At 33.2% G+C, this 16,754-nt stretch overlaps 1 protein-coding gene across 1 annotated transcript in view; it reads right to left on the bottom strand.

Moving 5' to 3' along the window:
• Positions 1 to 3,033: 3,033 nt before the first annotated feature.
• The window catches only part of LOC118967832 (cyclic nucleotide-binding domain-containing protein 1), a 311,803-nt gene continuing 298,082 nt past the window's right edge, over positions 3,034 to 16,754 (bottom strand). The window contains exon 10 of the mRNA XM_073220440.1: positions 3,034 to 3,410. Coding sequence (XP_073076541.1) covers positions 3,294 to 3,410 — 117 coding nt within the window. The 3' untranslated portion in view covers positions 3,034 to 3,293. The remainder of the gene's footprint in view (positions 3,411 to 16,754) is intronic.

The following is a 16,754-nucleotide window of genomic DNA, read 5'->3' as shown; positions in this document are numbered from 1 at the left end:
CAAAATAGAAATACCATTTGACTCAGGAATCCCACTCCTAGGAATTTACCCAAAGAATGCAAGTTCTCAGATTCAAAAAGATATATGCACCCCTATGTTTATCATAGCACTATTTACAATAGCCAAGATATGGAAGCAACCTAAGTGTCCATCAGTAGATGAATGGATAAAGAAGATGTGGTACATATACACAATGGAATACTATTCAGCCATAAGAAAGAAACAAATCCTACCATTTGCAACAACATGGATGAAGCTGGAGGATATTATGCTCAGTGATATAAGTCAGGCAGAGAAAGACAAGTACCAAATGATTTCCCTCATTTGTGAAGTATAACAATGAAGCAAAACTGAAGAAACAAAATAACAGCAGACTCACAAACTCCAAGAAGGGACTAGCAGTTACCAAAGGAGAGGGGTGTGGGTGGGCAGGTGGGGAAGGAGGAAGAAGATATTGAGGGGTATTTAGATTAGTACACATGGTGTGGAGGGGATCATGGGGAAGACAGTGTAGCACAGAGAAGACAAGGAGTGACTCTGTGGCATCTTAGTACACTGATGGACAATGACTACAATGGGATATGGTGGGGGGACTCGATAATATGGGTGAATGTAGTAACCACATTGTTGTTTCATGAGAAACCTTCATAAGAGTGTATATCAATAATACCTTAACAAAAAAGTGGTTAAAAAAAGATTTAATGTTCATTAAATCATTAGAAGAGATGAGGATACAGGAAATAACCAGACTCCCATAAAGTCTTGCAAAGTGATTAAAATACATGAAAGTAACTTGGTAGAAATAGTACATTCCTCTTGATTCCTCTCTACCTGTAACTAACCAAGTCCTTTCAGTTTTTTTTCTCTTGAATATCTCTGAATCTCTATTCATTTATCTAACTGCACAAGTATTGATTGCTTAGTTCAAGCCCTCATTGAATCTCACTTGGGCTATTGCTATCGTGTTCTTTGTGTTCTTGCTTCTAGTTTCTCCACTGGTGTGATCTTCTTAAAATATAAATATTAAGGCATCATTTCCCTTATTAAAGCTATTCATGCTTGTCTTGTATACCTCACAGGACAAAATCCAAGCCTCGGTATGACACATACGTTTAATCACAATGTAGATTTTACTAAGAACCTGCTAAATAACTTGTGAGCCCATTGAAAAATGAAAACATGGGGCCTCTTGTTCATAAATTACTAAAAATTTCAAGATGGTTAACAAAGGTATTAAAACCTAGCAGGGATTTTCTAAGCATGAAGGCCTTTGCAATTGCATGGTTAGCACACACAGAAGCTGGTCTTTATCTCACCTACCACTTATCACACCATCCTCTGACATTTTTTCACAAGTACCCTCACGTTTAAGAACTCATCAGTAACTATAGGTTCTGAGATACATACTGTGTTTTGCCCTTCCAGGCTGCTGCAGTGCCATTCATCCCCTCTTCCTTAGATGTGCTTGGAAAAAAATGCTTATTTTCTCTTAAGGACTCAATTCTTATTTCTTAAAATATAAAATGTTCTTTGAAAAATTGAATAGTTTGATCACTGCTTTCTGGATGACACCATCATACTCACCATATATTTATGGTTGAATTTATCATATAATTACATATTTTACTTGTATGTTTTTTTGCTAAGCTCAGACTAGTCCTGAGAGGTGGGTCCATATTTTAATTATATTTTAATTTTCCATGCTTGGTTCAGTGTCTGGCATGTATTAAATACTCCATGAATGTTTTTTTTAAATGAGTCATGTTATAACAATTCTAAATATTTTGAAGTTGTGAGTCACTAATACTTGTTTGCACTGCTTATGAAAGTTTTAAGTGTCATAACTTATTATAATTTAGGTCAAATTAAAAGAGTTTGAGTTGTAAATTTCAGGAGAATCTGAAACCTTTTGGTATTTGAAGACACTTAAAATAATCAAAACGGTGTTTTAAAATGTTCAATTATATACATCAGGCATTGTGTGAAACTCACGTTCAAAACCCTCTCTGAATCTATCCACTCCCTGCCTCTATCTAAGGATGAGGAACCATCTGAGATTTTTATCATTCCACTGATGTTTGAACAGACTGCTTAATTGCTATCATTATTTCTTCTTAAATTAGAAGCTTTTCAGATACTATGTGGATAAATTATTACTGTGAAGCATAAATCAAGTATTATAAGAAATAGCAAGTTTGAATATCAATTGACTAAGCAGTGAGAGATGTCACATGATTACTTGTGGGCTTCTCTGTAGGACACAGGAAGTAGAAGGACTCATGGCATCAAAGAAAATGGATCAAAATGGTGATGATAATGATCGAAGAGATACATAGCTACAACTTCTTTAAGAAGTTACTTTAGCATTGTGAAGTTTGTCTTTAGAAATGTTTTTTATAACTCTATTACACAGAAATTCTATTTGCTTAACTATGGTTTGAATGTTTATGTTCCACTCTTCCCACCAAATTCCTATGTCCAAATCCTAATGTGATAGTTTTGGAGATAGGGATTTTGAAAGGTGCTTAAGTCATGAGAGTGGAGCCCTCATGAATGGAACTAGTGGTCGTATGAAAGAGATCCCACAGAGCTTCCTAGCCCTTTTGACCATGTAAATACATAGGGAGAAGGTACAGGCTGTGGACCAGGAAAAGGGTTCTCACCAGAAAGTGAACATTCTGGCATCTTGATCTTGGACTTTTCAGTCTCAAGAACTGTGAGGAATAAATTTCTGTTGTTTATAGGCTGCCTAGTCTGTATTGTTTTGTTATAACGATCATCTTATATATGCATATATTAAGCTATCTTACATAAAATATAGAATGCATGGAAAAGAATAAACTGCTTTGCAAGCAAGTTTAAGATGGTAAAAAGACTGTATTATTTATAAATTTCCAACGGCAAAAATAAGCTTCCTAATCTTGTTTCAGCTTTACATTTAATTTAATAAGAAAAAGCATGGTATTAATTTAAATATTCTAATTGGGATTTAGATATCAGAAATCTTATTTAAAATTTTTGGTCCTCTGAAAATTGTTATGCAAGATATTTTTATCTCCTTTTATGATTGGGCAATCCTAATAAAGGGAATCCCCCCAAAAAAGAGTAGAAAAGAGATTCAGTTGTCCAAAGAAGTAAATATGTTAGTAGGAATTTATTTATCTGAACAAATTAGTAAGAAGCTGGTCTGTAGGAAGAAATAGAGGTGTAAGGTAATTTGGTAGACGATTACAGTGATTTCAAATTTTAAACTTAAAAATATTAATAATTCAGCTTCTTATGAGTTGGTATCTTTAATAACTGAGTAATGTATCCTTGAGATTCCTAGGAATGCTTGTCCAGTAATGGTTCCACTTTCCAAAGTCTGGAGTAATTCCATTATAATACAAGGAGTTTTTCATTGTCTTATCCTAGAAAGAAAGGATTATTAAAGAGAATTAATCCTATCATCTCTAAATTTTAAAACTTATAGCAACATGAATTCCATATAAAAACAAATAGAAAAATTACAACAAAAGAATCCCTCTTAAGACCTTAAAGGATAAAATTTTCACCTAAGCAAAATCTATAGAAAACATAATTTGTCCATTAAATAAATTAAATTATCCATTAAATAAAATTATCCATTAAATAAAACTCTGGACATTCATATCTATAAGTTATTTCTCAATGGAACTATTTTTTTTTAAGTTTTAAAAATAAAAATATTAGGGTAAATTATAATTTTGATTTATAAAACATGTTCTTTTTATGAGATCTTAAACTATATATGGCATTTAGCTATCCTCCTATTACTGATATTAACCAGATAGCAAGGAATTATTTGCCCTATTTTTATTATTTGCCAAGATCATTGGCAACTCTTCTATCAAGTGGAGTAGCTTGTATTATCATTTAAACGTATGGTCCCTCTGTCGAACCTCCCCATAAGGGAACTCTGTATGGTGCCCCTTCTTTGAAGAGGCTTAAACTTCTCTGTCCCATTGATTCCGGGATGGCTCTGTAACTTGCTTTGGTTAATACAATGAGAGAAGCTGTGAGGTGTGCCATTTCCAAGAAGCAGCTTTGGGAACCACTGAGTGTTTCCTAAACTGACTTTCTGTTCTCCATAAGAGAACAACATTCTGATTCCCAGCCTAATGCAGACATGCAGCCAATCCATGCTAGGCAAGTGGGTAAGAAATGACCCTTTATTTCTGAAAGTTTTCTGAAAGTCACTGAGGGTTTGGGGGTCATTAGTTTCAGGGCAAAATTTACCCTAATCTGGAGAATGGCATTAATATTTTAAAAACATTTCCTAATCTACATTTGGTTTTGTTTATATTGACTTTAGTTAAGAAAACAGAGAATGAAATAAAAGCCATAAGGAGTAATAAAGGGAATGAGTTTCGTTGATTGCCTATTATGTCTCTTTAACCTTCACAATAACCCTGAAAGATGGGAAGTATGTGGTTTTTAGATGAGGACACTAAAGCAGTTTCTAATAAAAAATTTTGGTTGACTCCCAGGGTTGACGTGAATAATTACATAATATGCTACTGAAATTTAATTCTTGGAACACAAACATTTTACAACTATTAAGACAAAGAAAATGTTCATAAATACTATGAAGTCAATAATATTCAAGCTAGCATGAATTTGATTTGAAAGATACTACAGTTAAGCTGAAACTCTATCAGACCTCAGGAAATGTACCTATTGTAACAGCATAATTTTTGTTTGTTCTTGTTTTTAGTTTAGCATAAACAAGAACATATTGTGTGGAGCATATTAATTTAATTCTATACCACATTTGAAGGACTGAAAAACTTTTTCCCACACTTAACAGCCTGCTGTTAGGTCATTTTCCATTCAACTGGTACAAAGGAAAAAATTACATATTAAATTTGTTAAATTTTTTCTATAAAACTTGGATAATTAAAGCAGTACAAATTAAAAACAGAGAGAATGAATCTCAGGACAATAAAGAGATACTTATAAGTGGTAATTCAAATAATTCAGGAGACATTTACATTAGTTTTCTATTAATGCAATTAACAAGCAACACTAATATACAGATTTATAATAAAAATAAGAGACATGTGATATCATATAGACAGGAGTTGTTGCACTGAGATTGCACATATGGATCAAAAGGAACCAGTTTCCCATAGGTTGAGAAATCCCAAATTAAGGTTTGGAGATGTGGAGTAACCTGTGAGTCTTAAAGTTCAAAAGTGGTAAGGCAGATATTTGAATCCAATTCAGTGTTCTCTTTATGTTGCTGCAAAATAAAAGCTCTAAATATAGCATAATCCTATTTTGGTAAATTCCTCAAAAAACTCATAAAACTTATGACTTGGTAATAATAACTGAAAAGGAAAAGGGAAAAAAGTGTTGACCAAAGAGACAGTAAATTGTCAGATGTATATAAGTGTGGAGAATATAAATCATGGATTCTTTGTTGTCAGAAGCAGATGCCAACAGAAATAACATTTTGTTGGAATTACTGTCAAACTGCTGTTGTTTGCTTATTTACCTTTTATTTATATTGCCATATTTGCAAAAATGATTGGTGATAACTTCCAATAAAACATGCAATACAAGTAAGGAAGACCAATAAAACCAGGTAAAAGAGCAATTTATTAGATAGAAGGGAAGAAAAATACAGATGGTCCCTAACTTAATGATGGTTCGTACAATTTTTTGACTTTACAAAGGTGCAAGATTGATGCACATTTGGTAGAAACCATACTTCGAATTCTGAATTTTGATCTTTTTCCCAAGCTAGCAATATATACCTCATGGTCCTGGGTAGGGGAAGTAAGCTACAGTTTCCTGTCAGTCACACAATCACGAGGGTAAACAACCAATAGCTTACAACCATTCTGTACCCGTACAATCATTTTTTTTTCATTTTCAGTACAGTATTCAATAAATTACATGATAGTCAACACTTGATTATAAAATAGGTTTTGTGTTAGATGATTTTTTACAGCCATGAACTAATACAAGTGTTCTAAGCACTTTGAAGGTAGGCGAGGCTAAGCTATAATGTTTGGTAGGTTAGGTGTATTAAAGGTATTTCAACAAGATATTTTCAACTTAGGATGTGTTTTCTGGGGTATACTCCATTGTAAGTCAAGGAAGATCTGTACTAATAAAGTAAGAATACTTGTTTAATAGCACCAAATATAATTATGACTTTAGAGAGAGCTGAGTTAAAATGGTATTTTATATATCTAATGGCTCCCATTTCCAAATAAAACAAATCTATTTTTCAAAATACTGTTACACACTGTTGATAATAAGATATAGATAAATGCAACAAGTTTTTTTTAAGGGAAAAGTAAACTCATTCAATGGTCCTAAAATTTACTATAGAACATAAAAAAGTAACAATCTTCTCATTTTTTTACATTAAATTAGAAAAATTACTCTCTGACTTGTGGGAAACAGGATTTAATCACTCTTAGATATCATTTACATTCAATTTAGAATAGTGTAAATGTCATGGTTCTAGTGCAATTTAAGCTTTTGAGGAAGAACATCTGGTGTCTCTGCACAGTCACTAATGGCGCATTTTGCTTTGAGCCCACCTATCCCTTAACCTTGGGTGACTGACACTTGTAAGACACCATTTGCCATAGCCCACCCTCTCCAGGTGCACCACAGAGTTGCTCTCTCTGAAGTGTGCGACCTCAGAACACTGTGGGGAAACTGACACAGGTACTCTTTCTTGGGGAGCACGTACAATTCTGATTTCTTTGGAAACTTCCAAAAACCTCAAAAAACCCTCTGTTCTTTCAGTATCAACCAACCACATGGAAATTATTCTCTATATCTTCTCCTTCTCTGGATTGATGGTAAATATTTTCCCATTAGAGCACTATTATAAACACAATGGAGTGAAAATTGGAAAATTGGACATTAGCCACAGTCCATTCTTTGTGTTCCTACTAATTTACTTTGTTAGATAAACATTTTTTAAAGGCTTAAGAATATTCAAAGTTAGGCTTTGTTGATTTATTGTTGTTATGTTAGACTTGGTAATATAGGGTATTACTACTCATTTAATTTAGGCCATTAAGTGTAATTATTAAAGATAGATAAAATGGAAAAATAAAAAAATTTCTTTCTCCAAAATTAGGGAATTAGAATATCATCTAAAATGTATGCATTTGTCTTATGCCTCTTTTCTCTCTCTTGCTTTCTCTCTAACATAGTAAAATAAACAAACATTTACTGTTTCTACCTTCTATAAGTGTACAGTACGATGTCATTAAGTACATTCACATTGTTGTGTAACACCACCACTATCCATCTCCAAAACATTTTCATCCATCCCAAATTGAAACTCTGTACCCAATAAACAGTAACTCCCAATTCCACTCACCCCCGAGCCCCAGGTGACCACTATCCTACCTTCTGTCTCTATGGATGTGAAATAGAACTTGACTATTCCAGATATTTCATATGTATTTGTCTTTTTGTGTCTAGCTTATTTCACTTAGCATAATACCTTCAGTATTATCCATATTATTGCATGTATCAGAACCTCATTTTCTCTTAAGGTGTTTTTCTTTATCTGGATAAGTGACCGTGTTTGGCAACAAAGCTAAGAAAGGAATTGGGATTAATGAATTTAGTGGTCAGCAAATTAAAGCATTTATTTTTGTCATGTAAGAGAGAGACAGAGACAGAGATGAGGGGAGAAGAGAGAGAATGGGGCAGGGTAGAGAAAGAGAAAGAGAAATTCTGGAGCAAAAAAGGAAAATGCAGAAGCTGATATTATAGCACTTGTATCTTTTCCATTGCACTGGAAAATTAATTTGAACACTTTACAGCACTTCTTATTTGTAGTTCACAGTGGACACAGCTTTTCAAATTTATTGCATAGTTAGCAAATGGACAAAACCTTTTGACAGCCTCCCAGTCCATCCTCTGCTTCCCAAATCTCATGAAAACCAGCAGATCTCTCTATTAAAAACTAGTCCTGAAAATCACGTAAGAAAATGTATTGTTATGAAACAATGCTACAAGCAGTGAAGCCAAAGACCGCCAAGTTAAACAAAAAGGGTAAAATCTGTCTGCATATTATCACACCCTTAAACATGTTTTCCAGTGTGAACTGCCTGTGAGTTTATGATGACAGAACTTGGCCCACCAGACAATCACTCTCAGAAGGACTCAGCTCTCTCCAGAAACTGTATTTATATTTCCCAGATGATTATGTCTTTTATTAAAAGCAGCAATTGAGAAATGGTCAAACTCAGCATCAGAGAAGTAGTCCAGCTATAATGACTAATTTTACCTACAGATAAATATGGGAAAGGTCAGGAGAGCAAGTCAGTTGTTAGGTTTGGATTCTCAAGAATACCATTAAATTCATATAACCAAAGATAGGAAAAATCAGTTATTGTGAGACAGAAAATGATTTTTTCACAGGAAATTAAATAGCTTACTTACAGTCTTAGTTTACATGTTTTATCTTTGAAATGTATGAGCAAATGTGTTGATAAGTACTTAGTACTCAAACCAAAAATAAAACACACAAATGTGTGCATAACATAGCTACAGATATATCTCTATTTATGTATCCATATAAATATACATGTTCTTTAATAGATGTTTGTGGATCCTTCATATAGCTTTCTTACACACACACACACACACACACATAAACTTTTGTTATAAAACTTACTAAATTTGCAAATATTTTCTCCCATTCAGTAAGTTGCCTTTTCATTTGCTGTGCAGAAGCTATATACTTTGATGAAGTCCCACTTGGTTATTTTTTCCTTTGTTGCCTTTTCTTTTGGTGTCAAATACAAAAACATCACTGACAAAATCTATGTCAAGGAGCTTATTCCCTTTCCTTTCTTCTAGTAGTTCTATGGTTTCAGGTTTTAATCTCTTCTGAGTTGATTTGAGTGTGTAAAAGAAAGTGGTCTGTTCTCAGTTTTTCGCATGCAGCTGTCCAGTTTTCCCAACAACACTTATTGAAGATGCTATCCTTTCCCCATTATATATTCTTGGCTCCTCTGTCATAAATTAATTAATCATATATGTGTGAGTTCATTTCTGGGCTTTCTATTCTTTTCCATTGATCTATGTGTCTGCTTTTATGTCACTACCATACTGTTTTGATTACTATAGCTTTATAATACAGTCTGAAATCAAGACATGTGATGCCTCCAGCTTTGTTCTTTCTCAAGAATGTACTGACTATTCAGGGTCCTTTGTGGTCTCATAAAAACTTTAGGATCATTGTTCTATTTCCATGAAACATGCCGCTGTACTTCTGATAGGGATTGCATTGAATCAGTAGATTGCTTTGGATAGCATGAACATTTTAACAATATACCTTTTTCTAATCCATGGGCAGGAACATCTTTCCATTTATTTGTTTCTTCTTCAATTTTTCATCAATGTCTTAAGGTTTCAGTGTACAGCTCTTTCACCTCCTTAGTGAAATTTATCCCTACGTACTTTATTATTTTTGATCAATTGTAAATAGTATTGTTTTCTTACTTTCTATTTCTGATAGTTTATTATTAATGTATGGAAATACAAGTGATTTTTGTATATTTATTTTGTATCCTGCGAATATACTGCATTCATTTATTAGTTCTAACAGTCGTTTTGAAGGAGTCTTCAGGATTTTCTATATATAGTATCATATCATCTTCAAATAGAGACACTTTTATTTCTTCCTAACGTAGGTGCCTTTTGGGGTTTAATATCCAAAATATATAAAGAACAACTCAATGGCAAAAAATACCTGATTTTAAAATGCACAGAAGAATTGAATAGACAGTTTTCCAAAGAAGACATACAAATGGCCAACAGCTGCATGGAAAGGTGCTCCACAACTCTAATCATCAGGGAAATGCAAATCAAAACCAAACTGAGATAACTTCATACCTGTTAAAATGGCTCTTTTCATAGACAGGAGATAGCAAATGCTGGCAAGGATGTGGAGAAAGGGAACTCTTGATGGGAATATAAGTTATTGTTGCCACTCTGGAAAACAACATGGAGGTTCTTAATATTTAAAAATGGAACTACTATATGAGCCAGCAATCCCACCTCTGGGATAAATCCAAAGGAAATGAAAACAAGGTATCAAAGAGATATTTGCACTCCCATGTTCATTGCAGTATTATTCACAGAGAATAATAATAAGATACGGAAACAATTTAAGGGTGCATCAACAGATGAATGGATAAAGACATGGTATGTGTAGATGATGGAATACTATTCAGCCATGAGAAAAAAGGACATCCTGCCATTTGTGAGAACATAGATGGAACTTAAGGGTATTTTGCTAACTAAGCCAGATAGAGAAAAACAGATACTGTGTGATATCACTTATACGTAGAATCTAAAAAAAATGTCAAACTGGTAGAAACAGTAGAAAAGTGGTTTACTGGGGCTGGGGTTGGAAGAAATAGGAAGAGGTTGGCAAAAGGGTACAAACTTTCTGTTGTAAGACTAATGAGGTCTGAAGATGTGATGTAAAACAGAGTGACTACAACTGACAACACTATATTGTATAATCGAAATTTGTTAAGAAAATAGAATTTAAACATTCTCTCTCTTACACAAATTAATGAGGTGATAATTGTGTTAATTAACTAAATAAGAATTCTTTCACAGTATATATGTATACCAACTCACTTCAGTGTACATTTTATTTTTTATTTATTTTTTTTCAGTGTACACTTTAAATATCTCACAATTTATGTGTCAATTGTACTTCAGTAATGCTGAAATTTTTAAAACTTATTACAAATTAAAGACTACCCAGAGGACTTATCTTCCTACTGCAATGACTAGTCCATGCATAATCCCAACTCTATAAAGCAGGACTAACCAACCTTATGATTTTATTGGCTAAGTGGGTATTCTGTTACACCATGAGGATGAGATCAGAAAGTCATTTTATTGTTGACCTTCATACTCTGTTGGTGCTATTTTGTAAACCCACCTGCCTGTTCTGGTACCTGAGAAATTATTGTGAGTCTCAGAAACCAAACTATTTTCTTGTCCTTCGTTTGGAGATTTATCTCTTGAATTTGGAAATATAAGTTATACCTATAAAAAGATTCTGTTTATTGTCTGGCTGAGCCTTCTCCATGCTGAATCCTGCTATATACATATAATTGTTTGTCAACATTTCCTTCATATTCTATGTCCAGCATGGATATCTAAATTCAAAGCGACCAACCAAACAAACCTCAAAACGCTGTCTCCCTACATGGACTTTAAACTTTTTCTTTCACTGGGGCTTGATATCCTGTCTTCTCACTTCAAGACTTGTGATACTGACATGCTCTCCATTGCATAGAAGCATCCTCTGTCTGTAACTGATTTAGCTCTTCTGCCCTGCCGCCCTGAATTTCATCCCTGACTTTTCACCCTCTTATTACTGATGAACTGACACTAGCTCTTTATATAGTATACTCAATTGGCCTATGTACAATTTAGACAGAATGCTATATCATTAATCACTACTTTAAACAACTTTTGAATTACAATGGTCTGAAGAAATATATCTTTATATGAAGAGTCATGAAAACTGGGGTTTTACATTAAAGAAAGAATCATAGAACTATATATATATATTCAAGATAAGACATTACAATGCATAATGCACAAAATTAGCATTACATCTTTTTCTTTTCCCACAGAAAAGGGAAAAATAAGGAAATTAGAATTGCTTCCTGCAGAATACTTAATTATGTTACTACTCCACAAGTTCCACATCACATATTGAGATTAAAATAAATACTAAGGTCTGGAAGAAAAAGCTTCCCTATAGCTAGCAACTTCCACATTTAAGAAGTGCTGTATACTGAAAAAGAAACAATTAAAACTAGAAAAATACCTTATACATAGTTAGTTCTAACAAGCAAATCTTAAAGAAATGAATTGGAAGACATTTTAATCTGATTCAAAAATAGATGAATCTGAGAATCTAGAATTATTTTCTATGGGTAGATCTTATACGGCCAGGTGTCCACTACAAAAAAATTAGTGGACCTGATATATATGTATAATCAGAGAAATTAAAAAGGAAGTAAAGAGGATTACCAGAAATCCTAAACAGAAAAGTATAAAAAAATCACAAATTATCTCAATATAAATAAAGATTTAGGTTTAGTCTTAAGATAGTAAAACAAATTCAGAAAAGTCAAAGGAAAAGCTATTAAATGAACCTGTATTCTTGCAGTGAGAAGACAGGATATCAAGCCCCAGTGAAATAAAAGGTTTAAAGTCCATGTAGGGAGACAGTGTTTCGGGGTTTGTTTGGTTGGAAAAGAAATATATTTATTTCTTTTCCTTTACAGCATCCTTTAAAGATTATTTATGTATGCATTATGAGTGGCTTTGTTTCTATAATTGTTGTATCTCCCATTAGGGAGATCCAAAAGATTCATGAACGTATGGACTGTTTCATTTACGTTTACCCCTGATTGCATAGCCAGATACAGAGTAGTGCTCAATAAATAGTAGCAGTTTGTATAAATTTTTCTTCTTTTTTACATTTCAGAAGATACTGAGTCATTTGAGTTGTGCAGATATTCATCCATTTTTATCACTTCACTAATGCTTGCTGAGGAATACTATGTGCATTCTTGTGCTTAGTTCTAGACATACATCTGCAAACAAATGACCTTTCCTTCAAGGAGCCTGAAATCGAGGAGAAAAGACAAATAAGGAGAATTTCAGATAATGAGACAGTGTTTCTGAAGAGAGATGAGAAAGATGTGGGAAAAAGAAGGCTTCAATTCTCCATTTAAAAGCTACAGTTCAAGAGATTAGTGATTAATACTTCTTTTCATAATAATTCCAATGGAAAAAATAAGCAAATATTCATCTGTGATAAAAAGTTCAACCAACAATTGTTATATGAGGATAAAAAAAGATTTGCACTTCTTAATAATATATTCCATCTCAGTCATGAAGACTAGCTTGAGGCACCAGGTCAATTAATATTACTTGGTACATAAAGATTTAGGCATAACAAGTGAAATTTAATTTAGTGGTCTCATGTTAATCACTGAGGGTTCAGAAGAGAGCAACAAAATAATTTTTAAAAAGGAAAGTAGGATTTATGAGGGGAACTGAAGAAACTAATGAAATACAGCCTAGCAAAGCTAGCCTAAAACGATATTTAACTTCATTTGAAGGGATAGAGTAGAGGCATGATATTAGGGCCACAGAACTGATGTGAATGCTGATCTAAACATGTATCAAAAATAAAAAATACATATGCACTTGGGGCATAGGTACGTCTGTATTTACTTACAATTCTATTTTCTCCCATAAAATAATGTGTTTGGCTCTGGACTTACAAGAAATAACTTCCACTGGTTATAACATGAGTGAGTGAGAATTTTTTTTTTTATAAATACTTTTGTGGAGTTCTTTTTTGCTGTTTTTTAAGCACTATTTGGAGATAAATGCAGTAAGTTGTATCTACTCTGTCTCAGAAGTAATAAGAAGTGCTATTCTTAAATTAACTCAATATCCTTATTAAGTATAAAGACTAATTAAAATAAACCTAATCAAATAAACCTAAACAATTAATCATTCAACATGTCCACTAAAAACCAGTTTCTTCCCAATGGACCCCTTTTCCAAAATTTATAAAACCATTTAAATAATGAAAATTATATGTATGGACCAGGGTTGGACCCATGACTTGTGCTTTCATTTCTGCAAGCTACTGAATATTGACATCAAAAATTTCTAAACAGATTTAAAAATTAGTATGGAGTGATTATTTCACATATTTTGAAATGTAATTTCATTATAATTTTTGTAGTTTTGTGTGCTTCAGTTCTTTTTACTCTAAAATAGATTTCTAATCTGACTCATAATTCTTCTCTGATTCATAATTATTTTATTATTTCATCCCAAATGACTATATTAGCCAAAAGAAAAAACCAATATGTTTATTCTGAGAATAAATTTGAGTGAAATATATAGATTAGAACTATTATATTATAATATTGTTATTTAGTTCAAACTATTAAAAGTATTCAAATATTTTAGGATATGAAAGTACAATGTGATAGAGGTGTGGGTGTTGTGACTTGAAGGAAGACTAGGATCTGAAGTTGGTCATGAGGAGTGAGGGAAAACACAAAAAACAAAGCCAATTAGAATTTGTAGTGAAAAAGTAAGAAAACTAAACTGAATAGAATGGTTAGAAAGGAAAAATCTTGGGAGGGAAAACTAAGCACAAAACACTGAATGTTTGTTCAGAGAGTTCAAACTTGCTTAGAAATGCAAAGGGGCTTGATAAGAGACATGAATGGCAATGAAATAAGGCGGCAGGTCTGCCTGGGATATATTGTCAAAATGAATAAAATAAACAAGCACTGATACCCCAAAATTTTCATTAAAATGCTAACACAAGAATCAGAAAGAATATATAGAAAGAATATTTGGCAAATTCAGAATTTTTTTCCTTATTGTTAGCAATACCAAAAATGTATTCCCCCTCCAAATTCCTACTTTTTACTTAATATCTCATAATATAGTTAAATGGTTACTTCATCTCTCCTGATTCCAGCCCTCCAACCCGTCCTAGTGGAATGGCTCCATATCTCCTCATTTATTCTCTGGGGGTTTTTAAATTAAAAGCCCAGTTTCCTGGACCTAATTGTTTAAATCAGGTTTGTGTAAGTGCATCTAACAAGACATCAGGAACCGCTTGTGTTGTGCACCTGGCTCATGTCCCACGAGAGCCACATGTGTGCATCTCTTCCCAACTGCACTTAGAGTATTACCATGTTGGGAGCTTGAAATTGACTATGATGGGAATATTTGAATATAATGATCAAAATTGGCAAGTGCTACAAATCAAGAGTTTGTTTTAGTTTGGTTTGGGGCGTAGGTAGTAGTTTGTCAAATGTTGATTAGCTCATGTTTTATATGATGATGTATTTTTTTCCATACACTTTCCAACTGGCTTTTAGTTTCAGCTTTTATGAATCTATCAGAAAAATGCCTGTAGAGCAGAAATACTGCTTAAGGGTGCTGAGCTAAAAAGTATGAACTTGAAAGTTCACAGTCTCTTCTTGTTAGTGCATGTATAATGTTTACAAACCATTAAAACTGATGTGCATATTAACAGAATTTTTAAATAAATGCCTAGATAGGTACACTACAGGAAGAAAGGAAATAAAGGTTGAGTTTCTTGACAAGTCCTTGGTTTTGGAACACAAATCCTGATAGGACTAAATGAAATGGTAGGAAACAGGACATTTTTAACAAAAATTCTTATGACAGGTAAAGTTGCATAGTTAACAAATCTAGATTTTAGGACTTGGCATAAGAGCAACAAGTTTCATTCAACTCTGTGAATTGCTCTTCATATGTTGTTCCTACAATAACTTTAATAAATTTATTTATTCATTATGGGAGTCTGATATATCCAGCTAAAAGTTCCAAAAATCATTTTCTAAATATGTGATGTGTCTGACAGCAGGGAATCTCCAAAGAAACAACAGCTTGAATGAAGGGCCTTGAGCATCCAGATTTTCCAGCAATTCCCCCATCATACATTTGGGATGGCATCAACAAAGTTATGAAACGTTTATTCTGGGCCATTTCAGGAAAAAAAAATTATTGGTAGTAAGCATATCATTCATTCATTCATTTTTCATAATTATTGAATTTCCATGATGTAACTCATACTTGTCAATCTCTCTCCCTTATTGAAATTAGTCTAGTAGTGAAACTGACAATAAATGGCTACAAATCAGCTCAGGTAAAAGTGTTTCAGATAAGAGAAAGAATGGGCTTTTGAGAATTAAGAGAAGTTCAGTAGGGCAGATTTTGGTAGGGGCAAGATTCTTACAAATTTGGATTTCTTTAAGGGAAATTAGAAAGTATCAAAATATTTTTATTAGTGATTATTTTCACGTATACCTTTAAAATGATCAAATTTTATTTGGAAAGAACTAGAATTTAAGGAAATATACTATATATTTCAACAATAAGTTGAAATATAACAAGCTTTTAGTAAATTGTAATGTTTGGAGTAGTGATACAAATCCCTGATAGGAGCTGACTCAGTGCGCATTGACTCATATGAATGGGCAAACTCAAAAACTAGCTTAGCAAGAATACAGAATTAGTAATTGATCAAGGCAAGAGCAGCCTGGCACTCTGCCAAATTACATCATTGCAGAGGGTTATGGAGGGTAGTGTTTCAGTGTGGAATTCGTCCTACTCTTTGCTTCACTATTCTCTTAACAGCAATAAGTATTTGGAATGTTTTTCTGAAACACCCATTCTTACTTAAATGGGTCAGTGTTCCCACCCTACACACCTGTATCAAAAGGAGAAATACAAACTGGGCTTAAAGTAACACAGTAGTTGAGCAGCACTTACCTGTGGTATCCCAGATCCAGAGCCTAAGAACGAGCTATTTGAAAAACTTTTACCCTTTCTTCTATTTGTTTGCTAAGTTTGCTGGGATATTTTTTAAAAATAAAATACCCTAGTTAAAATTTCTGCCTGTCATTTTTACTTTCTACTGATAATGTGGTGTTTCATACCATATTAATCTATGGTGTTAACCAGAAAAATGAAGAGGGGTTGTTATTTAAAAAGTGGTATATTGTCTTATTTCTTTATCTTGTGTTCTTTTTAAGTTTTCTACATACATTGAAGACTGTATGTCTCAGCTCAGCCAAAAGCTCCAGAGTAATCCCTTTATTTTCTCAGTGTACTTAAAGATATACACAAAT

This window comes from Manis javanica, chromosome 2 (genome assembly GCF_040802235.1).
Source record: "Manis javanica isolate MJ-LG chromosome 2, MJ_LKY, whole genome shotgun sequence".
Classification (NCBI taxonomy): Eukaryota; Metazoa; Chordata; class Mammalia; order Pholidota; family Manidae; genus Manis; species Manis javanica.
The sequence above is the reverse complement of the archived record's forward strand: the minus strand, read 5'-3'. Positions and strand labels throughout refer to the sequence as shown.